Genomic DNA, 27,136 nt, shown 5'->3' with positions numbered 1-27,136 from the left:
CCCAGACAGCTTCCACGTTACAGACTACATTAGGTGTGCTGAGATGCCGTGCTATGTTTGCGCTGCTTCATCAAACCCTTCCACTCCCATGTTTCACCTCTCTTTAAGCATTTAGATGGGTAATAGGGAGCTGCATCTCAGTCTGCGTTCAGATTGAGACATATTAAATTTTTCTGCATATGTGCAGAATGAGTAAGCACAGTTTTTTTTGTCTCCCTGTTAGACTTGTATGCAAACCTACATGAGCTCCATAGTACTTTACTTCAAATTATATATATATATATATATATAGTGAGAAACGTGGTGCTCCAGATATAGTGCCTAGAATCCAGATATTTTGGGTCCTTAAGGTAGAGGTTTCTCTCCTGATTCTTCTAGTCCAATAAATAAATATATATTTATCCATTAAGGATACCATTCCCTAGGACGTTTGGACCTGCTTAAAGGATATCGCATCCAGTAAGGATATTAATTTCCAATTGGTCAATCCCCTGGAAGGGTTTGATAAGGGAAGTCCCCCCCCCCCCCACCCCCCTACTTTGAGACCATAGAAAGTTAAAGGCTCCCAAAGGTGTTACCAACAAGCACGAATAAACCTTGGACATTTACTTGGTTAATTAAGGAAATCAGCAGGATCTGATTGACCATTTGCATTTGAACACCCCTGATGTAGTCACTATCGACGAAAAGCATTGGGGATACACATTTTGTGAATAATGAGGCTAACAAAGAGATTTGCCCCCATAGGGGCATCTGCCAACAATTAAGAAAAGCCATGTATTAATGCAATGTATAGATTTTAATGCTTTTAAAGAAGTATGTTCTAAATAAACTAAATATTTGTCATACAATGATATTTGGTTGTACTCAAAAATACTGATTTATACCAAGGTTTATCTGTCATCAGCAAAAGTTGTATTCTTGTACTCAAAAATACTGATTTATACCAAGGTTTATGTGTCATCAGCAAAAGTTGTATTCAATTCAGGTGCCCCTGTAGACACATCTACTCCATTTCTATCGCCATAATGTTCCACTCTGGCAGAGGACCATGTTCTAGTTGCTTAGTTTATATGCAATTGCCCTTTCATAAAATTAGATCTACTAAAAATAGAGTGATGAACGCAGTATCGGCAACAAATCCGCTCTCTCTCTCCCTCTCCCTCTCCCTCTCCCCCTCTCTCCCTCTCCCCCTCTCTCTCTCTCTCTCTCTCTCTATATATATATATATATATATATATATATATTTACAGAAGGACGACTTTCATGGATGACATATTTATATGATGCCGTTGTGTGAGAAGGGAACATCATATACCATATTAAAGGTTGTGGTCCGTAGATTTGCAGAAAAATAATTGAATTGTGATTGTTTGCTTCGTTTGGCAGAATATCCATCTGCCATTTACAATGCATCGCCATTGTCCTCTGGAAAATGTGACAGTTGGTGAACTCTCCCTGTGTTCTGGAAATCTTGATGTTAATTTTCAGCCACCCACTAAGCAGGGATTTGCCAAAATTCAACTCCTAAGGGGTGAAATGTTCCGACCAACAAACCTTTGCCCAATTGAAAAAAAAGAGATAACACAATCCAATACACTTGCGCTCACTACTTCTTCACATTCGTTTGACAATATAAACAGAGTCTCTTCTCTTTGAATACTTACATGGATATGCAGGACTTGTGTTCCCCTCCGGATTAGTGAAGATGTACCACTTGTTCCAGATACAGATTCCTCTGTCCCATATATTGAAAACAAAAAGGAAAAACAGCACTATAGTGTAGTATGTTTATTACACACCCAAAGTCAAGTCCTATAAAAGATAGGCGGAGGTAATCCAAGATTTTTTTTCCCTCCACCGTTGAATGTAAATAATCGTACCGTACTCACATCCAAGTGCAGTAGGAACCACTCATAAATGTTTCTTTATACTCCGCCACTGTCCGTGTTCTCAATATCTCCCTCTATCTCCAGGGAACACCAGACAAGTGATGGCAACACACGTAAACAAATGACGTACGCAACTTACAATTTAGTGGGCTTTAACGTGCACATAAAGGTTTCTTTGTCTTTATTGCAATACCTTCTCATATATTTATCCCCAATTATCTTTCCAACTCCAAGCCAATTAGGGGACATAAAAGGATAAATGGACCCCAATCAATGAACTAAAAAAAAAACGTAGGATTTTATTCAAACTTTAAAAATAATTAAAATCTTATATATTGGGGGAGATTCAAATGTTTGAAAAGTCAGTTGGGTGTCTGTTTTTTCCTGTCTATTAGATATGAAAAAACAGGCTCCCAACTGACTTTTCAAACATTTGAATCTCTCCCATAGAATATAAAACTCTAATGGCATACACAATGTCTGATCACACCATGGTGTAAAGCAATGATGGTACAACAAAACTTTGATCACCTGACCTGGGGTAAAGGTCCTGACTTAACCCTAAGATGGTATAGTCAAGTCTTAAAAGGTGAAACCAGGAATGTGCAGCCCACTCTCCACCAATGCTCTTCGACAAATGTCTTCCTCATGGTGTGCAGGAGAGTGACTGGGGCATCATATTTATACCCACTCATGGTCCTCCCCATCTGGGGGAGGGGTTCCATAAACATCCTCTATGATTAAAGTATACAGACTGGGTACACATGACCTATGGTGCACATATGCACATACTTGTTTTTACTAAAACAGTATCCAAAATCCGTAAAAAAATCTAATACATACCAGCGTGCGTTCCATGGATCGTGGAATGCATCCGGTTTCCGCCGGAAATGACATTGCGGCTACTACTTCCTGTCCGCACACGGCGGAACAGGATATACAGTCAAGCCTAGATGCGTTCTACCATCACTGGAACGCAAACTGCCATAATCAGGAACTACAATGTCCAGAACTATACAGAGCAAACTTTCACTCCCGGACCTCAAATATGCATTCTGACTAATATGGAACTCATAACGCAACCACTTTACTGTTCTAATAAAACAGATATACTGTAGTTTCACTTCCGGACCTCAGATATGCGTCCCAGCTTATATATGGTATGCAATTATTCCAAAATACGGAAAAATCAGATATCAAAATACTTCTGGTCCCAAGCATTTTGGATAAGGGATAAGCAACCTGTATATGTAAACCAGAATGAATAGTTCAAACATCAGATGAAGTTTTAACATATGGTGTTACAGAACTTATAACAGTATGTCGAAAGACGGGGAAGGAAGCACAAGACACAGGATGGAAGAATAGGAAGGGGGATCACAAGACATCAAATATTATTCCCGTCCTAGGAGGACAATAAGAAAAAGTTAGACTACAATCCAGTGCATAAAAAGTATATAGAGAAGATGGAAGGACAGAAAAGAACACAGTCTATCATATATGACAAATACCAATATGTATTTTCATACAACTAAAGTATGTGGTTCTGCGTAGATACCTTCAAAGTGTTAATCTAAGGTTCCCGTGTCCGATACAATTTCTACACTCCCTTATTAACATCGGGCATAGTCGATCGTCGGTCATAATAGGAATCTGTAACATTTTTTGCTTAACTTCCGAGAGGGAGAAGATTTACTAACTCTGTGAGTAAGAATAATTTTCTTTGCAACAATGACAAGTATAGTGACGAGACATAGTACAAGTTTTTTTTATCCAGACCTAGATTTTAACTCCTATAATTACAGCAAAGACAAGCCAATGGGTCCGGCAATAGACATAATGACAGCATGGTATTAGAAAATTGAACGACTTTGCACCAAGATTTTCTGATTTTGCCACATTCCCACATGCAATGGAAGAACGTGGCGTTAGACAAACAGCATTTCTGACATCCACCAGATTCAGTAGAATCAAAATGATCAAACAAATCTGGGATAGTGGAAACAGAAATATCTTTAGCCCAATCTAAAGGTAGGGAGACCCAATAAGCAGCTGAATAATCAACTGACAAATATATAGCATTTTAAGGGTTTATGAAAACGTAGAAAACAACTTAAAGAGTGATTGTAATCGGTTCGGATTCACATCAGTCTTCAAAGACGCAGAAATAGAAGATACAGGTGAAATTACAATATCGTGCAAAAGTTAATTTATTTCAGTAATTCAACTTAAAAGGTGAAACTAATATATTATATAGACTCATTACATGCAAAGTGAGATATTTCAAGCCTTTATTTGTTATAATTTGATGATTGTGGCTTACAGTTTAAGAAAACCCCAAATCCAAAATTAGAATGTTACATAAAATCAATAAAAATAGGATTTTAAACACAGAAATGTCGTCCCTCTGAAAAGTATAATCATGTATATGTACTCAGTACTTGGTTTGGGCCCCTTTTGCATAAGTTACTGCCTCAGTGCGGCGTGTCGTGGATTCTATCAGCCTGTGGCACTGCTGAGGTGTTATGGAAGACCAGGATGCTTCAATAGTGGCCTTCAGCTCTTCTACATTGTTCGGTCTCATGTCTCTCATCTTTCTCTTAGATTCTCCATGGGGTTCAGGTCAGGCGAGTTTTCTGGCCAATCCAGCACAGTAACCCTAAGCCCAGCTTGTGTTTTGGCATGTTACCCCCCTGGTTCTGTATTGCCCCTTCCTTGTCTGTATTCAAATTCCCTATACATTTTTTTAAAGAGCTTTCGCAGCGCCCCCACTAAATATAAGTAACTACTTACTTTATGCTGCTTTATTATTCTTGCTCTGAGTCCTCAGCTCCGCTCTGGTAGGTGACAGTGTCACTATGTCATTGCATCTCATATGCAACAGTGCAGGAATCAGAGCACAGAGGTGTGGTGCTGGCAGGGAGCTGACATACAGGTGACTAATCAGACAGTCAGGTGCCAGAAAGAGTTGCCATCGGGGGGTACTTTGGTGACCATAGCATTGTGCATCGGCGCCCTAGATAAGGGCATGCATGGGGTGAACACTTTGAACTCCAAGACAATGGAGTAGGCGTACCTGTAGGAAAGCTTAGCAAGATATCAAAGTAGACCTCCTTACCCTTAACCAGCTTCAGCATTAAATTAAATTAGTAATAATTATAGTAAATAAACTTGCATCCTTCTCCCAGTAGCCCATCATTAAGTTATTAAATCCCACATTAAATACATATGTTTCAATGCACGATAAACCTAAAACATGTCCCTCTTGTGTAACTTAAAAGCATATTTTTGTTGTAAAATGTGTATAAATTTGAATTTCTTTAAATAGCATAATGTTTTTTTCTTCTTTTTTTTTCTAATGCCAACTGTGTGACTGTTTGTTTTCTTGAAGGTCCACAAAACTGATCAGCCAGTCTTAAAACATGGAGATATCTGTGAAGAAGCGGATGAAGTTCATAGTTGTAATTTAAGTCTTTTTGCTGAGGAAGAAGGATATGAAGCGGACAGTGAAAGTAATCCAGAGGATGCATCTGAGGATGATGGTATGTAATAGGTGGCCATGGTGTATGACGGTATATAGTGGGGGTTTTGTGTGGTTTGTTTCATTGGGGATTCCTAGCAGACTTGTACTAATATAACTGAATAAATGATCATTTTACAAAAACATTTTTTTTTCTGTACACTGAAGACCATGGAATTTCAGTAGATTCTTAAGTTATCTTTCTGTCCTTACCTGTCATCAGTGTATGAAAAATAATGTATCCACTGTATTTTTATCTGTGTTTTTAAAATTTTACCTCAGAAAAGAAAATTGACGTAGAAGAAATTGGAAGCACAACTGACCAAATAGAGGCGAACAGTGATGGAGAATTATTATATCCAGAAATTTGTGCGGTAGTGCTGAATTTGCTGTCTGGCGATCATACAAACCTCACCTTGATTACTAGTGTCTTCTACAGCCTCTTGAAAATTATGAAGACAAAGAAAAAAAACATTTTACTGCTAGTACAGCAAGTATGTTTATAGGTATTTCATTTGTTACAGTGGATGTTATGAGTGAATGTGGGATAGAGGGTATTTGATATTGAACAGAAAGTGGGGAGGCTAGGATAGAATGTTTTTTAAAAGGGTTAGTGAATGTATCTGAGACATCTGAAGGTAACCAGCAGTGGAAAATACATACGTCTATAGTTAACGTTTGCCTCATCAATTATTGTTATTATTGTCCTTTTTTTGTAGGGAACAACAAAAACTTTACTGATGGGATTTCAGTTCATTTTAGCAAACACTGATCCTGGAATAGAAGGTTAGTAGTATATTCAAATTTAGATTTGAAACTATACTGTATACACTTTATAATGTAATGAAATTTTACTTTCTGCAGCGGGGTACACTGTGTTCCACAGAGAAAATATTGGGGTGTAGAGACGGATCTTGATCCAGAGGCACCAACAGGCTAAAGATTTATACTATCCCAGGATGCATTGCGGGGCCACCTCTATATAAACCCGCCTCCAGGCACTGTGAGCTCAGTTTTAGAGTTGGTGCCTGCATAAGCAGGTCACTTAACAGGGGCAGTAGGCAGCCCTGAAAAAGCTTTTTAGAAGACTTCAAGGGCTGTAGCACTTTATATGTCAGTGTGACATACTGTGCTGCTGCTCCATCACCTCCCCAGCAGCGTCTCATACTCCTGCTGGCTCTGTTCCCGGGTACTTGCGGCGGAGACGCTCCGACTCATAGGCACTCCACCGCAGACACTTTCCTGGATCGTGTGGCTGCTTCTCAGGGAGGAGGTAAGAGGGTCCCCCAGGCGGGACCTGCCATTAAAGCGTGTTCTGGTCGCGTTATTAGGAGATAGACCGTGACGCTGGCGTGGACACTGTGGCCGTACAGGGACCCCACTATATCCACCAGGGGAGCACAGGTCGGATAATACATTATCCATTTTTAATAAGGCTCCGTAGTACCAGGTGGTGAGGACCAGCATCGGGGATAAGGCGCTTGACCTGTAGCCTTTCCCCCAGCTCCGGGCGCCATCTACTGCTGGTGTTCCTGCCCTGGAGCTGCCTCACACTCTCCCTCACTCCCTGACTGAGACGCTGGGCGCCATCTTCTAACAGTAGTTGCGACTGGTCTCCGGGACTGGACTGCAGGGCAAGGTCTCCTCTGTAAATCCGCCTGATTTATCAGCGCTGTGATTCTACAGACACTTAAGTATTCTACATGTCATTTTAAGACAGCGTTAGTTAAGAACAAGTGTACCTCTACCAGAATATATTGTACGAGTGTTCTGATATATACATCCGGTCTCGGACCGCGCATTGTTGCACATATATCTATCTATCTATCTATCTATCTATCTATCTATCTATCTATCTATCTATCTATCTATCTATCTATCTATCTATCTATACACATATACAGGTTGAGTATCCCTTATCCAAAATGCTTGGGACCAGAAGTGTTTTGGATATTGGATTTTCTCTATCGTCCTAGTGGATGCTGGGGTTCCTGAAAGGACCATGGGGAATAGCGGCTCCGCAGGAGACAGGGCACAAAAAGTAAAGCTTTCCGATCAGGTGGTGTGCACTGGCTCCTCCCCCCATGACCCTCCTCCAAGCCTCAGTTAGATTTTTGTGCCCGGCCGAGAAGGGTGCAATCTAGGTGGCTCTCCTAAAGAGCTGCTTAGAAAAGTTTAGCTTAGGTTTTTTATTTTACAGTGAGTCCTGCTGGCAACAGGATCACTGCAACGAGGGACTTAGGGGAGAAGAAGTGAACTCACCTGCGTGCAGGAGGGATTGGCTTCTTGGCTACTGGACATCAGCTCCAGAGGGACGATCACAGGTACAGCCTGGATGGTCACCGGAGCCTCGCCGCCGGCCCCCTTGCAGATGCTGAAACAAGAAGAGGTCCAGAATCGGCGGCAGAAGACTCCTCAGTCTTCTAAAGGTAGCGCACAGCACTGCAGCTGTGCGCCATTTTCCTCTCAGCACACTTCACACGGCAGTCACTGAGGGTGCAGGGCGCTGGGAGGGGAGCGCCCTGGGAGGCAAATGAAAACCTATTTGGCTAAAAAATACCTCACATATAGCCTCCGGGGGCTATATGGAGATATTTAACCCCTGCCAGAATCCACTAAAGAGCGGGAGACGAGCCCGCCGTAAAAGGGGCGGGGCCTATCTCATCAGCACACAGCGCCATTTTCCTTACACAGCTCCGCTGGTCAGGACGGCTCCCAGGTCTCTCCCCTGCACTGCACTACAGAAACAGGGTAAAACAAGAGAGGGGGGGCAAAATAGTGGCAAAAATTATATTATAAAAGCAGCTATACAGGGAGCACTTATTATAAGGCTATCCCTGTCATATATAGCGCTTTGGTGTGTGCTGGCAGACTCTCCCTCTGTCTCCCCAAAGGGCTAGTCGGGTCCTGTCTTCGTTAAGAGCATTCCCTGTGTGTCTGCTGTGTGTCGGTACGTGTGTGTCGACATGTATGAGGACGATATTGGTGTGGAGGCGGAGCAATTGCCAAATATGGGGATGTCACCTCCTAGGGGGTCGACACCAGAATGGATGCCTTTATTTATGGAATTACGGGATAGTGTCAACACGCTAAAGCAGTCGTTTGACGACATGAGACGGCCGGACAATCAATTAGTGCCTGTCCAGGCGCCTCAAACACCGTCAGGGGCTGTAAAACGCCCTTTGCCTCAGTCGGTCGACACAGACCCAGACACAGGCACTGATTCCAGTGGCGACGGTGACGAATCAACCGTATTTTCCAGTAGGGCCACACGTTATATGATTTTGGCAATGAAGGAGGCGTTACATTTAGCTGATACTACAGGTACCACTAAACAGGGTATTATGTGGGGTGTGAAAAAACTACCTATAGTTTTTCCTGAATCAGAAGAACTAAATGAGGTGTGTGATGAAGCGTGGGTTGCCCCGATAAAAAGATGCTAATTTCAAAGAAGTTATTGGCTTTATACCCTTTCCCGCCAGAGGTTAGGGCGCGCTGGGAAACACCTCCTAGGGTGGACAAGGCGCTCACACGCTTATCTAAACAAGTGGCGTTACCCTCTCCTGAGACGGCCGCACTTAAAGATCCAGTAGATAGGAGGATGGAAAATATCCAAAAAAGTATATACACACATACAGGTGTTATACTACGACCAGCTATAGCGACAGCCTGGATGTGCAGTGCTGGAGTAGCTTGGTCAGAGTCCCTGATTGAAAATATTGATACCCTGGATAGGGACAATGTTTTACTGTCTTTAGAGCAAATAAAGGATGCATTTCTTTATATGCGTGATGCACAGAGGGATATCTGCACACTGGCATCACGGGTAAGTGCTATGTCCATTTCGGCCAGAAGAAGTTTATGGACGCGACAGTGGTCAGGCGATGCGGACTCAAAACGGCATATGGAAGTTTTGCCGTATAAAGGGGAGGAGTTATTTGGAGTCGGTCTATCAGATTTGGTGGCCACGGCTACAGCCGGGAAATCCACCTTTTTACCTCAAGTTACTCCCCAACAGAAAAAGACACCGACTTTTCAACCGCAGCCCTTTCGTTCCTTTAAAAACAAGAGAGCAAAGGGATATTCATATCTGCCACGAGGCAGAGGAAGGGGGAAGAGACAGCAACAGGCAGCTCCTTCCCAGGAACAGAAGCCCTCCCCCGCTTCTACAAAAGCCTCAGCATGACGCTGGGGCTTCTCAAGCGGACTCGGGGGCGGTGGGCGGTCGTCTCAAGAATTTCAGCGCGCAGTGGGCTCACTCGCAGGTAGATCCCTGGATCCTGCAGATAATATCTCAGGGATACAGGTTGGAACTAGAGACAGATCCACCTCGCCGTTTCCTGAAGTCTGCTTTACCAACGTCCCCCTCCGAAAGGGAGACGGTCTTGGAAGCCATTCACAAGCTGTACTCTCAGCAGGTGATAGTCAAGGTACCTCTTCTACAACAAGGAAAGGGGTATTATTCCACTCTATTTGTGGTACCGAAGCCGGATGGCTCGGTAAGACCTATTCTAAATCTGAAGTCATTGAACCTGTACATAAAGAAGTTCAAGTTCAAGATGGAGTCACTCAGAGCAGTGATAGCGAACCTGGAAGAAGGGGACTTTATGGTATCCTTGGACATCAAGGATGCGTACCTCCACGTTCCAATTTACCCCTCACACCAGGGGTACCTCAGGTTCGTCGTACAAAACTGTCACTATCAGTTTCAGACGCTGCCGTTCGGATTGTCCACGGCACCTCGGGTCTTTACAAAGGTAATGGCCGAGATGATGATTCTTCTTCGAAGAAAAGGCGTATTAATTATCCCATACTTGGACGATCTCCTGATAAGGGCAAGGTCCAGAGAACAGCTAGAGATGGGATTAGCACTGTCTCAAGAAGTGCTAAAACAGCACGGGTGGATTCTGAATATTCCAAAATCCCAGTTAATGCCAACAACTCGTCTGCTGTTCCTAGGGATGATTCTGGACACGGTTCAGAAAAAGGTTTTTCTCCCGGAGGAAAAAGCCAAGGAGTTATCCGAGCTTGTCAGGAACCTCCTAAAACCAGGAAAGGTGTCTGTACATCAATGCACAAGAGTCCTGGGAAAAATGGTGGTTTCTTACGAAGCAATTCCATTCGGCAGATTCCACGCAAGAATTTTCCAGAGGGATCTGTTGGACAAATGGTCAGGGTCGCATCTTCAGATGCACCAGCGGATAACCCTGTCTCCAAGGACAAGGGTATCTCTTCTGTGGTGGTTGCAGAGTGCTCATCTATTGGAGGGCCGCAGATTCGGCATACAGGATTGGATCCTGGTGACCACGGACGCCAGCCTGAGAGGCTGGGGAGCAGTCACACAAGGAAGAAACTTCCAGGGAGTGTGGACGAGCCTGGAAACGTCTCTTCACATAAACATTCTGGAACTAAGAGCAATCTACAATGCTCTAAGCCAGGCAGAACCTCTGCTTCAGGGAAAACCGGTGTTGATCCAGTCGGACAACATCACGGCAGTCGCCCATGTGAACAGACAGGGCGGCACAAGAAGCAGGAGTGCAATGGCAGAAGCTGCAAGGATTCTTCGCTGGGCAGAGAATCATGTGATAGCACTGTCAGCAGTGTTCATCCCGGGAGTGGACAACTGGGAAGCAGACTTCCTCAGCAGACACGACCTTCACCCGGGAGAGTGGGGACTTCATCCAGAAGTCTTCCACATGCTGGTAATCCGTTGGGAAAGACCAATGGTGGACATGATGGCGTCTCGCCTCAACAAAAAACTGGACAGGTATTGCGCCAGGTCAAGAGATCCGCAGGCAATAGCTGTGGACGCGCTGGTAACGCCTTGGGTGTACCAGTCGGTGTATGTGTTTCCTCCTCTGCCTCTCATACCAAAAGTATTGAGAATTATACGGCAAAGAGGCGTAAGAACGATACTAGTGGTTCCGGATTGGCCAAGAAGGACTTGGTACCCGGAACTTCAAGAGATGATCACGGAAGATCCGTGGCCTCTACCTCTAAGGAGGGACTTGCTTCAGCAGGGTCCCTGTCTGTTTCAAGACTTACCGCGGCTGCGTTTGACGGCATGGCGGTTGAACGCCGGATCCTAAAGGAAAAAGGCATGCCGGAAGAAGTCATTCCTACTTTGATTAAAGCAAGGAAGGAAGTAACCGTGCAACATTATCACCGCATTTGGCGAAAATATGTTGCGTGGTGCGAGGATCGGAGTGCTCCGACGGAGGAATTTCATCTGGGTCGATTCCTACATTTCCTGCAATCAGGATTGTCTATGGGTCTCAAATTGGGATCTATTAAGGTTCAAATTTCGGCCCTGTCGATTTTCTTCCAGAAAGAATTGGCTTCAGTCCCTGAAGTCCAGACTTTTGTTAAGGGAGTGCTGCATATACAGCCTCCTGTGGTGCCTCCAGTGGCACCGTGGGATCTCAATGTGGTTTTGGACTTTCTAAAATCTCATTGGTTTGAACCACTAAAAAATTTGGATTTGAAATATCTCGCATGGAAAGTGACCATGCTACTAGCCCTGGCTTCGGCCAGGAGAGTGTCAGAACTGGCAGCTTTATCTGACAAAAGCCCATATCTGATTTTCCATTCGGACAGGGCGGAACTGCGGACTCGTCCGCATTTTCTCCCTAAGGTGGTGTCAGCATTTCATCTGAACCAGCCTATTGTAGTGCCTGCGGCTACAAGTGACTTGGAGGACTCCAAGTTACTGGACGTTGTCAGAGCATTGAAAATATATATTGCAAGGACAGCTGGAGTCAGAAAATCTGACTCGTTGTTTATATTGTATGCACCCAACAAGATGGGTGCTCCTGCGTCTAAGCAGACGATTGCTCGTTGGATCTGTAGCACAATCCAACTTGCACATTCTGTGGCAGACCTGCCACAGCCTAAATCTGTAAAGGCCCACTCCACAAGGAAGGTGGGCTCATCTTGGGCGGCTGCCCGAGGGGTCTCGGCATTACAACTTTGCCGAGCAGCTACGTGGTCAGGGGAGAACACGTTTGTAAAATTTTACAAATTTGATACTCTGGCTAAGGAGGACCTGGAGTTCTCTCATTCGGTGCTGCAGAGTCATCCGCACTCTCCCGCCCGTTTGGGAGCTTTGGTATAATCCCCATGGTCCTTTCAGGAACCCCAGCATCCACTAGGACGATAGAGAAAATAAGAATTTACTTACCGATAATTCTATTTCTCGGAGTCCGTAGTGGATGCTGGGCGCCCATCCCAAGTGCGGATTATCTGCAATAATTGTACATAGTTATTGTTAACTAATTCGGGTCATTGTTGTAGGGAGCCATCTTTCAGAGGCTCCTCTGTTATCATACTGTTAACTGGGTTTAGATCACAAGTTGTACGGTGTGATTGGTGTGGCTGGTATGAGTCTTACCCGGGATTCAAAATTCCTCCCTTATTGTGTACGCTCGTCCGGGCACAGTACCTAACTGAGGCTTGGAGGAGGGTCATGGGGGGAGGAGCCAGTGCACACCACCTGATCGGAAAGCTTTACTTTTTGTGCCCTGTCTCCTGCGGAGCCGCTATTCCCCATGGTCCTTTCAGGAACCCCAGCATCCACTACGGACTCCGAGAAATAGAATTATCGGTAAGTAAATTCTTATTTTTCCGTATTTTGGAATAATTGCATACCATAATGAGATATCATGGTGATGGGACCCAAGTCTAAGCACAGAATGCATTTATGTTACATATACACCTTATACACACAGCCTGAAGGTCATTTTAGCCAATATTTTTTATAACTGTGCATTAAACAAAGTGTGTGTACAGTCACATAATTCATTTATGTTTAATATACACCTTATACACACAGGCTGGAGGTAATTTAATACAATACTTTTTAATAACTTTGTGTATTAAACAAAGTTTGTGTACATTGAGCCATCAGAAAACAAAGGATTCCCTATCTCACTGTCACTCAAAAAATTCCGTATTTAGAAATATATTCCGTATTTCGGAATATTTGGATATGGGATACTCAACCTGTATGTATGTGTATATATATATATATATATATATATATATATATCTAATAGTGGGGGGATGAGGGTACCGGCGACTGGTGTTGTTTAAAAGGCAATAGGTAAAAAGATAAATTTAAAAGCCAAAAAATATATAATAACACAAACAAGCTTTAATATCACATAAAAGCGGATAAAACCATGAAAACACTGATAATAAAAGGTCTTAGTAAAAAGTAAGGACTGCTAACTTATCTTCACCCTTTGAAGAAGTCAGCTGTGACGAAACGCGTTGGGCTCCCTGTGATGACCCCCTTGCCTATTTTACCAAAGATAAGTTAGCAGTCCTTACTTTTTACTAAGACCTTTTATTATCAGTGTTTTCATGGTTTTATCCGCTTTTATGTGATATTAAAGCTTGTTTGTGTTATTATATATTTTTTGGCTTTTAAATTTATCTTTTTACCTATTGCCTTTTAAACAACACCAGTCGCCGGTACCCTCATCCCCCCACTATTAGATTTTTCCCAGCAGTACTGTGCCAGTATTGCGCTCTTAAGGGTTGGCAGACACCTTTTTAATAAGGTAGTGTGTGTTTTTATAGCAATTCTATTAATTTATATATTTTACTGAGTACCCACCTCACAAGTGGCGCTGTGTCATTTTCCTTTCCACATATATATATATATATATATATATATATATAATCTAGTCCACTGCAGTTTTATTGTCCCCAGCTGTATCTGTCACTGTATTCTGTACCCTAGGACTAGGTGCGTCAGGATCTCATATATAGTGCTGCATAATATTTACAGTTAAGTGTATTCTACTGTGTACTCAGTCACCTAAAACCGGATTTATTTGCGGTGTTGTGTACTGTGTACGCTGTCACATACTAGGGGATTTATTCGCAGGTAGTGTACTCTGTCTGTCTGGCTGTATCGTACTCATTCGCTCTGCAGTTACATTCACTAAAATGTCTAACACAAAGGGCGGGAAATCAGTGGACGTTCCTGTATCATGCATCGCATGTGCCAGGGATTTGCCTGAGGGGGAAGCTTTGAATGATGGTCTGTGTAATATGTGCCATACATCTCCCAGTCAGCCCGCTGCTCCTGTAGCCAATCAGGAGCCACCTTAGGCTGCATTCTCCAATATGCTTAATACGCTTGTGACACGCCTTACGCCCCCTATGGGACCTCCTGTGCCATTGCAGCCACATATTGTCCTTATGGTTAATCCGCCCTGGGCGGATACTCTGTCTACCCAGTTACTACAACTGAATCAATCTTTGGTTAGACAAAAACCTACCCCACGTCCCTCTGTGGTCAAGGGGTCATCTAAGTGGGCCGCCGCCTCCTCACAATCCACTAATATCTCAGATGATGCTTCTGATGAGGATGCGGAGTATACTGAACCGTCAGACACTGATACAGTCGGTTCTGATGGGGAAGCTATGACGCAAGTTGATGTCCCTGACCTTGTGGAGGCTATTAAGCTGATTCTATAAATCATTGATGATGTATATCCAACTACTGCGTCTAAGAAGCCTGATAAATTTAAACATCAGAAGGTAACTAAAGTAGTCTTAACACATTCTGACAATTTGGTAGACATACGTCAGGAACCCTGGTCTTCTCCAGGAAAGAAATTCTCCCTGTCTAAAAAGATGCTAGCTCGTTATCCTCTCTCCGCTGAGTTGTGTAACAAGTGGGAAAATCCACCGCCGGTGGATTCCCATGTCACCCGTTTTGTGGTGTCATCTACTCTGCCTGTCACCACTGTCACCTCACTGAAGTTACCAACAGATAAGCGTGTCGAAGGATGCCTGAAGTCTATTTACTCCTTACAGGTGCTGTACATAGACCCACTATAGCAGCCTCCTGGGCCGCAAAAGGAATTGAAGTATGGATTCAGGCACTAGAGGAAGAGCTGCCTCAGGATATATCTGACACTGCCAGACAATATCTGTCTCGTATTGCCACTACCTCCCATTACATTCAGGAGGCGTCCTCTGAGGCAGGTGTAATGGCGGCCAAGGCGTCGACTACGTCCATCCTGTCTCGCCGTATTCTGTTGTTGAGGTCATGAAAGGTGGACCTGGACTCCAAAAAGACCTTGGAGGTACTCCCTTTTAAAGGAGACATCTTGTTTGGGGAGGATCTGAATAAGATTGTAACTGATTTGGCGGCTGCTAAGACTGTGTTTCTCCCAAATACTAATCCTTCTACACAGAAGGCAAAGAGTACCACTTTTTGTTCCTTTCGACCTCAAGGGAAAGCAAACGGTCAGGCACCTGAGACAAGCTCGTGCTCCCAAAACCACTAAGCCCAAAGCAAAACAATCCTGGGCTGCCCGTCCGCCTGCTTCCACACAAGACAAGCCTGCTGCATGACGGGGCGGGCCTCTCCCTGGGGGATCCCAGGGCGGGAGGCCGACTTCTGCAATTCACCCAGGTCTGGTTAAAGACCACTTCAGACGCATGAGTGCGAGAAGTCGTCTCTTACGGGTATGCAGTCTCTTTCAAAAGACGTCCCCCTCGCCAGTTCCGACCGACTGTTGTCCCTTCGGACCCATTGAAGGCGCAAGCTCTGTACCTGGTTTTGCGTTCCCTCCTAGATACAGGAGTGGTAGTGCCAGTCCCCCTGTCCCGGAGGATACTACTCGACCCTGTTTCTAGTCCCGAAACCGAATGTGTCTTTCCTGCCTATACTCATCCTCAAATCACTGAACAAATTTGTGAGAGTGTCCAAGTTCCGTATGGAAACGCTGCGCTCAATTGTTCTGGCCATGGAACCCGGAGATTATATGGCATCCCTGGATATACAAGATGCCTATCTGCATATACCTATTGCCATATCGCATCAGCAATATCTGCGGTTTGCTATTGGCAACCTTCATTATCATTTCCCGGCTCTGCCGTTTTGACTGTCCATGGCCCCTCTGATCTTCACCAAGGTTATGGGTTTGATGACTGCTCATCTGCGTTGTCAGTGAATCGGTATCCTGCCGTATCTGGACGACTTGCTGATCCTGGCGAACTCCCAAGATGTCCTTCTCAGTCATCTACAACTGACGGTATACTTCCTACAAGCCCCACGGATGGCTAGTCAGCTGGAAGAAGTCCTCTCTGGTCCCTGCTCGGAGCATGGTGCACCTGGGAGCACTGCTGGACACACACAGCCAAAGACTGTTTCTGTCTCCAGAGAAAGTCCTGAAACTTCAGGACAGGATACAATGCTTCCTCTCTCGCCCAAGAGTATTGATACACTCTGTGATGCAAGTACTAGGCCTCATGGTGTCGGTGTTCGACATGGTAGAGTACGCTCCGTTTAATTCCCGCCCTCTACAGAGGTTAATCCTTTCCAAGTGGGATGGCCTGGCTCATCGGATCAGGTCTCAAATGATCTCCTTGACTCCGGAGGTTCGTTTGTTCGGTGGCTATAGGACCAACAGTTGAGCAGGGGCCGTCCTTTCTGGATTCCCAACTAGGTCCTCCTGACTACGGACACCAGTCTGGTGCGTTGGGGCGCGGTGCTGGAGCAACACTTTCTCCAGGGTCGGTGGACCAGGGAGGAATCTCTCCTCCCGATAAACATTCTGGAATTGCGGGCAGTGTCCAATGCTTTGACACTTGCCGTGCCTCTGATACAGAACAGACCTGATCAAGTACAATCAGACAATGCCACCTCAGTGGCTTGCATAAATCATCAAGGCGGCAGTGAAAGCCTCATGGCAATGATGGAAGTATCAAAAATCCTTTATTGGGCGGAACGCCATCTGACAGCAATATTGGCAATGTTCATTCCGGAGTCCTCAACTGGGAAGCGAACCTCCTCAGTCGTCAGGACGTACACGCTGGAGAGTGGAGTATTCATCTGGAAGTCTTTCAACTCCTAGTGGACAAGTGGGGCCTACCAGATGTAGACCTTATGGCGTCTCAACACAATCACAAAGTTCCGGTCTTCGGATCAAGGAGAAGGGATCCTGAAGCAGCGTTCGTGGACACACTTGCAATTCCATGGAACTTTCGGCTGCCCTGTGTGTTCCCTCCAGTGTCACTCCTACTAAGGAAGTTCAAGCAAGAAGGAGGATTACTACGGAAGTTCAAGCAAGAAAGAGGAATACTACTTCTAGTCGCTCCAGCTTGTCCCCGACGGCATTGGTTCTCAGACCTGCAGGGTCTATCGATAGAGCATGCTCTACTACTTTCTCAACGCCCAGACCTCTTCATTCAGGGCCCTTGTGTCTACCCGGACCTGACCAAGCTGGCATTGACGGCGTGGCTCTTGAAGCTTCACTCCTGAAGGCCAAAGGATTCTCTAAGGCGGTTATCCAAACTATGCTAAAGGCCCGTAAACTGGCTTCTGCACGGATTTATTATAGGGCCTGGAATTCTTACTTCACCTGGTGTGCTGCTAAGAATTATGATGCTGACGAGTTTAGTACTTCCAGACTTCTGGCTTTTTTACAACAAGGCCTGGATTTAGGACTTCGTCTGGCCTCCCTCAAGGTTCACATATCAGCCTTGTCGATGTGGTTTCAGAGGAAAATTGTGTCTATTCCTGACGTTCATACTTTCACTCAAGGCGTACTGCAGATTCAGCCTCCCTTTGTCCCTCCTGTGACTCCATGGGATTTGTCTGTTGTCCCGAATGCCCTACAAGAGTCTCCATTTGAACCACTTGAGTCAGTGTACCTTAAATGGCTCACAGCCAAGGTCCTGTTTCTGCTGGCTATTGCCCCAGCTAGAAGGGTGTTGGACTTAGGCGCTTTGTCCTGTCGTCCACCCTTTCTGATATTCCATCGTTACCGGGCAGTTCTGAGAACTCGCATAGGTCCCTTAACCAAGAGATTGTGGTTCCATCCTTCATCCCTCTTGTCCTCCAAAGAGCGGTCTTTGGATGTGGTAAGGGCTCTCTGTGTTTATGTGGATAGGACTGCCTTTATCAGGAGGTCAGATACCCTTTTTGTACTTTTTGGTTTCCACAAATATGGCTGGCCTGCGAATAAGCAATCCTTGGCCAGATGGATTAGAATAGTGATTGCACAAGCTTATGCACAGGCAGAGTTCCCGGCTTCTGCTTCTATTAAAGCCCATTCTACTCTGTCTTTTGGACCTTCTTGTGGAGGCGTGTCTGCAGAACAATTGTGCAAGGCGTTTATGTGGTACTCATTGAACACGTTCATTAGGTTCTATGCCTTTGATACTTTCGCCTCCCAGGATGTTTCCTTTGGACGCCGGGTTCTCATACCCGCTAAAGTGCGTCCCCTCCCTTGAGTAACTGCTTTAGGACATCCCTGATGTTTTCCCTGTGGAACACAGTGTACCCCGCTGCAGAAAAGGAGATTTATGGTAGATTTACCATGGTTCTATCTCTTTCTGCAAGGTACACTGGGTTCCACAGGGCGCCCACCCTGACGCACTTAGCTACTTTGGGTTTGTATGGCATTAGCCGCTGGTCCCTTCTCCTGTCGTGAGAACGTGGTTCTATGTGACTAACATCTGCCTTCTCTTTAACCTGCTTCTGCATTGGACTGGATAACTAAAACTGAGCTCACAGTTCCTGGAGGCAGGGTTATATAGAGGAGGCCCTGCATGCATCCTGGGACAGTCTAAAGCTTTAGCCTGTTAATGCTTCTGAATCAAGATTCATCTCTTCACCCCGATGTTTTCCCTGTGGAGCCCAGTGTACCTCGCAGAAAGAGATTTAACCATGATAAGTGTACCATAAATCTCCTTTTTACTTTGTCAAAACTGTCCCCTACTTTTTACAACTGCACTGGAATGTGTTACTGAAGGCTTTCTATCAGTAAATGAAAAAAAATGTGAATTAAATAGCCATCTTAACATATGTAGTTTGCCTAAAAATATTTTAATAAGTATTACAGCATAATGATCCTTTCAGTAATTAGAAAATAAACTCTGTATGACATTTGATATATCACACTAATAATTATTGCTTTTCTCTATCCTTAAAAGAAATCTGTATATAGACCTGTGTCTGTTAATCTGTATTGATGATCTACATATTTACAAGTGATCGCTGCAGTATTTATCATTATGCCCATGCTCTCTTTTGCACTCTTAAGGGTTTATTTACGAAGCATCAGTATGTAAAATCTGGCGTTTCTGATCGTGTTTATGGCTGAAATTCAAAAGGGCAATGATTTTACTAGCTGTGTTTTGCTAGCAAAATTGTTCCCAATAAATTTTGGCTATAAAAATGATCATAAGCGCCGGTTGTTACATTCCGACACTTCATAAATATTAGCTCTAAGTTCTAACTTGAGGGCTGCTTTAAAACCACCCTATGGTTCTATGTCTTTACATTATAGTTCTGTAGCTGTCAGTAGCAATAGATAGCTAACAATAATGTGAAAAAAATAGATAGATAGCTAACAATAATTGTACTTTTTCTTCCTTCTAAAATAAATATATACCGTAGTAGGATTTTTTATTTTTCTTATATACATACATACATACCCACATTCGTATATATATATATATATATATATATATATATATATATATACACACACACACAAACACACACACACACACACACACACACACACACACACACACACACACACACACACACACACACACACACACACACACACGTGCCCTTGTATATTTTGGCTGCAGTCGCTCCAAGCAGCTCCTCTTGGCATGTCTGGTTACATGAGGCTCTGCTAGCATCACGCCAATTTTGCTTTATTTTGTCGCAAATGCATCTTAGTCACAATGCGATGCAACTAGGATGCACCATGAGACTCTGCTTACTAATTTGATATGGGACAATAGTATATTGGCGTGTGACAGAGTCTCTTAATCTATAAACAAAGTGCTACAAAGGATCAGGCGCTGCATTTTTTTTTTCTACAAATCCCCGTTGTGCTCCATATACAGACTCTGTCACACACATATATACGGGTGGTCTTCTGTATACCGGCGGTCGGGCTCCCGGCGCTCAGTATACCGGCGCCGGGAGCCGGCATACCGACACTTATTTTCCCTCGTGGGGGTCCACGACCCCCATAGAGGGAGAATAAAATAGTGTAGCGCGCCACCGTGCCCGTAGCGTGGCGAGCGCAGCGAGCCCGCAAGGGGCTCATTTGCCCTCGCCACACTGTCGGTAAGCCGGCGGTCGGGCTCCCGGCGCCGGTATGCTGGTCGCCGGGAGCCCGACCGCCGGCCAGCCGTAGTGAACCCATATATACAGTTGTTGCATATCAAATTAATCAGCAGTCTCCCCTGGTGCTTCCTAGTCACACCATGTTGTGACTAATACACGTGTATATAATACACCGAAAACCGGAACTCAGTAGTCCAGAATAGTCACAGTGCCCTTGTGCCGTCTTACTAATTGCACATTCAAACACACATTTATCCAAAGACAAAGATCACAGGCAGCACTTCGGTACTTAGATGAATGCAAAAAGCGTGTTAAAACAAACAGATGTTTCAACAGGCTCTTTTTTCAAAGAACAAATGCACAAATAGATCCTACTCACCTTAAGTAAGGAGCACAGACCCGCATCTCACTGGTGTGCCCCACTGCCCAAAACAGGAAGTTGTGACGTTCACAAAAATCTGGTTGTTAGGCAGCCATAAACAATAATGCTATTAGGAAAATAACACCCAGTGTATAATGCACAGGGGGAAAATGTAAAACAAAGGAATAAGTAAAGATAAAATGAAAGAGACAAAAAGAGTAAGGATGGACTATAGCAAATACTGTACAAAACATAACTAAAAATTATAAAACTGAAAAATACACATAAACAATGCAAGCAAAATACAAATAAAGAATGAATTACTGTATATAGTAAATATGCTAAAAATAGCATAAAGACATTTCTCATACGTCCTAGAGGATCCTGGAGTCACCATTAGAATCATAGGGTATAGACGGGATCCGCAGTAGACATGGGCACTTTAAGACTTTCAAAGGGTGTGAACTGGCTCCTCCCTTTATGCCCCTCCTCCAGACCCCAGTTTTAGAATTGTGCCCAGTGAGACTGGACGCACTACAGGGGAGCTCTACTGGGTTTCTCTGAAAAAGACTTACGTTAGCTTTTTTATTTTCAGGGAGGCTGCTGGCAACAGTCTCCCTGCTTTGTGGGACTTAGGGGAGAGAAGTATGACCAACTTCTAGTGAGTTCAATGGCTCTGCTTCTGGCTGACAGGACACCATTAGCTCCTGAGGGTGCTGATCGTTGGGTACGCCTAGATGCTCACTCCCACAGCCTGCTGTCACCCCCTTACAGAGCCAGAAGTCAGAAGACAGGTGAGCAGCAGAAGAAAAGAAGACTTCTTCTTCAATGACTGCATTCTGAGGTACTGCGCAGCGAACGGAACGCTGCGTGCCATGCTCCCATACACACCGCACTGCAGGGCGCGGGGGGGAGGCGCCCTGTGCAGCAAAAATCCTTAATTTCCACTGGCAAGCGGGGACATTAGTGCCAAGGCACTGTCCTAACCCCCGCCAGTATAATTATTTATTAAAATAAGCGGGACAGAAGTGCGCCATTAAGGGGGCGGAGCTTCTTCCTCACAGCTCACTCTCAGCTCTGCGCCATTTCCTCTCCACAGGGCTGTAGAGACGCTGGTCCTTCCTCACACTGCTGACAAGTATCAGGGTGCGAAACGGGGGGGGGGGGGGGGGGGGCACAGTATAATTTGGTGCAATATATTTGATATTTAAAGCGCTACAGGCCTGGGGCATTTTTTTGTGTTTTCAGGCCCGTTAATTTGGCGCTGGGTTGTGAGCTGGCAAATCCCCTCTGCGTCTCTCTGACAGACTTTACTGTGGGTCTGTCCCCTATATGCCCGGTGTGTCAGTGGGTGTTTGGTAGACGTGTGTCGACATGTCTGAGGCTGAGTGCTCTTCCCAGGAGGAGGCTGTATTAGGGACACAAACGGCTGTGGGGGTGTCCCTGTCGGCACCGCCGACTCCTGCTTGGGTAAATGTTTTGAATACTTTGAATGCTAATGTGGCTCTTATTAGTAAGAGATTAGATAAGTCTGAGTCTCAGACCCAGGCATGGAAGAAATCTGTGGAGCATGTGTTATTACAAGTTCAGGACCCCTTGGGGTCACAAAAACGTACTTTTGCCCACTTGGCAGACACGGGTACCGACACGGACACTGATTCCAGTGTCGACTATAGTGATTCCAGATTAGATCCAAAAAATGGCAAAGAGCATTCAGTACATGATTGTGGCGGTTAAAGATGTATTACATATCACTGAGGACCTTGCTGTTCCTGATAAAAGGGTCTGTATGTATAAGGAAAAGAAACCTGAGATAACGTTTCCTTCCTCTCATGAACTGAACACTCTATTTGAAAAAGTCTGGGAAAGTTCTGACAAAGTCTCAGATTCCCAAAAGGATTCCGGTGGCTTATCCGTTTCCCTCTGAGAATAGGGAAAAGTGGGAGTCACCCCCCATTGTTGACAAGGCCCTATCACGTTTGTCTAAAAAGGTGACTCTCCCGTCACCTGGCACAGCAGCCCTTAAGGACCCTGCGGATCGTAAGCAGGAAACTACGTTAAAATCCATTTATGCGACCACAGGTACGCTACTCAGACCTGCCATTGCATCTGCGTGGGTGAGTAGTGTTATCGAAAAGTGGGCAGATAACTTGTCATCCTCTTGACGCTGGGTTATATCAAGGACGCTGCAGCGTACCTAAAGGAGACTGCGAGAGATATTGGCCTTTTGGGATCAAAAGCCAATGCCATGGCAGTCTCAGCTAGGCGAGCATTGTGGATTCACCAACGGAATGCTGATGCTGACTCCCAAGAAAATATGGAATCTCTACCATATAAAGGTGGTGCCTTGTTTGGTGACTGCCTCGCTGATTTGGTATCTACGGCTACCGCGGGTAAGTCATCATTTTTGCCTTAAGTTCCTCCACAACAAAAGAAAACACACCACTATCAAATGCAGTCCTTTCAGCCCAATAAATTAAGAAAAGGGCGAGGTTCTTCCTTCCTTGCTACTAGAGGAAGGGGAAGAGGTAAAAGATCACCAGCCTTGTCGGGTTCCCAGGAGCAGAAGTCCTCCCCGTCTTCTGCCAACTCCACCGCATGACGCTGGGGCTTCTCTGCGGGAGTCTGCATCGGTGGGGGCACGTCTCAAACTCTTCAGTCAGTTCTGGTTTCGTTCGGACCTGGACCCATGGGTTTTGGCAATAGTATCCCAAGGGTACAGACTGGAGTTGCAAGACGTTCCCCCTCACGATTTTTCAAATCGGCCAAGTTGTGTCAAAATCAGGTCATTGTCATGGTTCCCCCGTCACAACAGGGAGAAGGCTTTTATCCAAGCGTGTTCGTGGTCCCGAAGCCGGACGGCTCGGTCAGACCGATCCTAAACCTGAAATCCCTCAATTTCTACCTAAAAAAATTCAAGTTTAAGATGGAGTCTCTCCGAGCAGTGATCTCCAGTCTGGAGGAAGGGGATTTTATGGTGTCGGTGGATATAAAGGATGCCTAATTACATGTTCCCATTTATCCTCAGCATCAGGCTTACCTGAGGTTTGCAATTCAGGATTGTCATTACCAATTTCAGAAGTTGCCGTTTGGTCTGTCTACGGCTCCAAGGATTTCCACCAAAGTAATGGCGGAAATGATGGTTCTCCTTCGCAAGCAAGGAGTCACGATTATCCCGTACTTGGACGATCTCCTGATAAAGGCGAGATCCAGGGACCAGTTGGTGCAAAACATTGCACTCTCCCTACAACAACATGGTTGGCTCCTAAACTTGCCAAAATCACAGTTGATTCCGACGACGCGGTTGTCGTTTTTGGGAATGATACTGGAAACAGAACTACAGAGAGTTTCTCTAACGTCCTAGTGGATGCTGGGGACTCCGTAAGGACCATAGGGAATAGACTGGCTCCGCAGGAGACTGGGCACTCTAAAGAAAGATTCAGTACTATCTGGTGTGCACTGGCTCCTCCCTCTATGCCCCTCCTCCAGACCTCAGTTAGAATCTGTGCTCGGCAAGAGCTGGGTGCTCTTAGTGGGCTCTCCTGAGCTTGCTAGAAAAGAAAGTATTTTGTCAGGTTTTTTATTTTCAGAGAGCTTCTGCTGGCAACAGACTCTCTGCTACGAGGGACTGAGGGGAGAGAAGCAAACATACTCACGGTAGCTAGGTAGCGCTTCTTAGGCTACTGGACACCATTAGCTCCAGAGGGATCGAACACAGGTACCTAACCTTGATCGTCCGTTCCCGGAGCCGCGCCGCCGCCCCCCTCGCAGAGCCAGAAGTACAGAAGCAGCAGAAGCATGAAGACATCGAAATCGGCGGCTGAAGACTCCTGTCTTCACTTAAGGTAGCGCACAGCACTGCAGCTGTGCGCCATTGCTCCCACAGCACACCGCCACTCCGGTCACTGTAGGCTGCAGGGCGCAGGGGGGGGCGCCCTGGGCAGCAATTAAATTACCTTTTTGGCAAAAATAGACATATATACAGTCTGGGACTGTATATATGCCCGAGCCCCCGCCATTTTTTACACATTAAAGCGGGACAGAAGCCCGCCGCTGAGGGGGCGGGGCCTTCTTCCTCAGCACACCAGCGCCATTTTCTCTTCACAGCTCCGCTGGAAGGACGCTCCCCAGGCTCTCCCCTGCAGTATACAGGTGCAATAAAGGGTAAAAAAGAGAGGGGGGGCACATAAATTTAGGCGCAGAGATATATTTAACAGCAGCTACGGGGTAAACACTAAGGTACAGTGTAATCCCTGGGTTATATAGCGCTGGGGTGTGTGCTGGCATACTCTCTCTCTGTCTCCCCAAAAGCCTTTGTGGGGGTCCTGTCCTCAGTCAGAGCATTCCCTGTGTGTGTGCTGTGTGTCGGTACGCCTGTGTCGACATGTTTGATGAGGAAGGATACGTGGAGGCAGAACAAGTGCAGCTGAGTGTGGTGTCGCCGCCGACGGTGCCGACACCTGATTAGATGGATAGGTGGAAGGTGTTAAATGATAATGTAAACTCCTTGCATAACAGATTGGATAAAACTGTAACCTTGGGACAGTCAGGGTCTCAACCCATGCCTGATCCTACAGCGCAGAGGCCGTCAGGGTCTCAAAAGCGCACACTATCCCAGATAGTTGACACAGATGTCGACACGGAATCTGACTCCAGTGTCGATGACGATGAGGCAAAGTTGCAGCCTAAAATGATTAAAGCCATCTGCTACATGATTGTAGCAATGAAGGATGTATTACACATTTCTGATGAAAATCCTGTCCCTGACAAGATGATTTATATGTATGGGGAGAAAAAGCATGAAGTGACTTTTCCCCCTTCACATGAATTAAATGAATTATGTGAAAAAGCGTGGGATTCCCCTGACAGGAAGGTGATAATTTCCAAGAGATTACTTATGGCGTATCCTTTCCCGCCAACGGACAGGTTACGCTGGGAATCCTCCCCTAGGGTAGACAAGGCGTTGACACGCTTGTCTAAGAAGGTGGCCTTGCTGTCTCAGGATACGGCCGCCCTAAAGGATCCTGCGGATAGAAAGCAGGAAGCTATCCTGAAGTCTGTTTATAAAGTCTGTTTATACACATTCTGGCACACTGCTGAGGCCACCAATTGCTTCGGCCTGGATGTGTAGTGCGGTAGCTGCATGGATGGATACTCTGTCTGAGGAGATAGATACCCTGGACAGGGACACTGTTCTACTGACCCTGGCACATATCAAGGACGCGGTCCTATATATGCGGGATGCCCAGAGGGACAGTTGCCTGCTGGGCTCTAGAGTAAACGCAATGTCCATTTCTGCCAGAAGGGACTTATGGACTCGGCAATGGATAGGGGATACAGACTCTAAAAAACACATGGAGGTTTTACCTTATAAGGGTGAGTAATTGTTTGGGGACGGTCTCTCGGACCTAGTTTCCACAGCTACGGCTGGGAAGTCAAATTTCTTGCCTTATGTCCCTTCACAGCCTAAGAAAGCACCCTATTACCAAATGCAGTCCTTTCGTTCTCAGAAGAGCAAGAAGGTCAGAGGTGCGTCCTTTCTTGCCAGAGGCAGGGGTAGAGGAAAAAAGCTGCACCATGCAGCTAGTTCCCAGGAACAAAAGTCTTCCCCGGCTTCCACTAAATCCACCGCATGACGCTGGGGCTCCACAGGCGGAGCCAGGAGCCGTTGGGGCGCGTCTCCGACATTTCAGCCACCAGTGGGTTCGCTCACAGGTGGATCCTTGGGCTATACAAATTGTGTCTCAGGGATACAAGCTGGAATTCGAGGTGACGCCCCCTCACCGTTACCTAAAATCGGCCTTACCAACTTCCCCCATGGAAAGGGAGATAGTGTTGGCGGCAATTCACAAACTTTTTCTCCAGCAGGTGGTGGTAGAGGTTCCCCCCCTTCAACAGGGAAGGGGCTACTATTCCACTATGTTTGTGGTACCGAAACCGGACGGTTCGGTCAGACCCATTTTAAATTTAAAATCCCTGAACATTTATCTGAAGAAATTCAAATTCTAAATGGAATCGCTCAGAGCGGTCATTGCAAGCCTGGAAGAGGGGGATTTTATGGTGTCTCTGGACATCAAGGATGCTTACTTGCATGTCCCCATTTATCCGCCTCATCAGGAGTACCTCAGGTTTGTGGTACGGGACTGTCATTACCAATTCCAGACGTTGCCGTTTGGCCTGTCCACGGCACCGAGAGTTTTTACCAAGGTGATGGCGGAAATGATGGTGCTCCTTCGGAAGCA

At 45.5% G+C, this 27,136-nt stretch overlaps 1 protein-coding gene across 3 annotated transcripts in view; it reads left to right on the top strand.

The window, feature by feature from the left end:
• The window catches only part of LYST (lysosomal trafficking regulator), an 864,675-nt gene that overhangs the window by 292,380 nt on the left and 545,159 nt on the right, over window positions 1–27,136 (top strand). For all 3 annotated transcript variants that reach the window (XM_063917604.1, XM_063917602.1, XM_063917605.1), the window contains exons 7-9: window positions 5,284–5,434; window positions 5,695–5,906; window positions 6,132–6,198. In XM_063917604.1, the coding sequence (XP_063773674.1) occupies window positions 5,284–5,434; window positions 5,695–5,906; window positions 6,132–6,198 (430 nt within the window). The remainder of the gene's footprint in view (window positions 1–5,283; window positions 5,435–5,694; window positions 5,907–6,131; window positions 6,199–27,136) is intronic.

This window comes from Pseudophryne corroboree, chromosome 4, assembly GCF_028390025.1.
Source record: "Pseudophryne corroboree isolate aPseCor3 chromosome 4, aPseCor3.hap2, whole genome shotgun sequence".
NCBI classification, from domain to species: Eukaryota; Metazoa; Chordata; class Amphibia; order Anura; family Myobatrachidae; genus Pseudophryne; species Pseudophryne corroboree.
The sequence above is the reverse complement of the archived record's forward strand: the minus strand, read 5'-3'. Positions and strand labels throughout refer to the sequence as shown.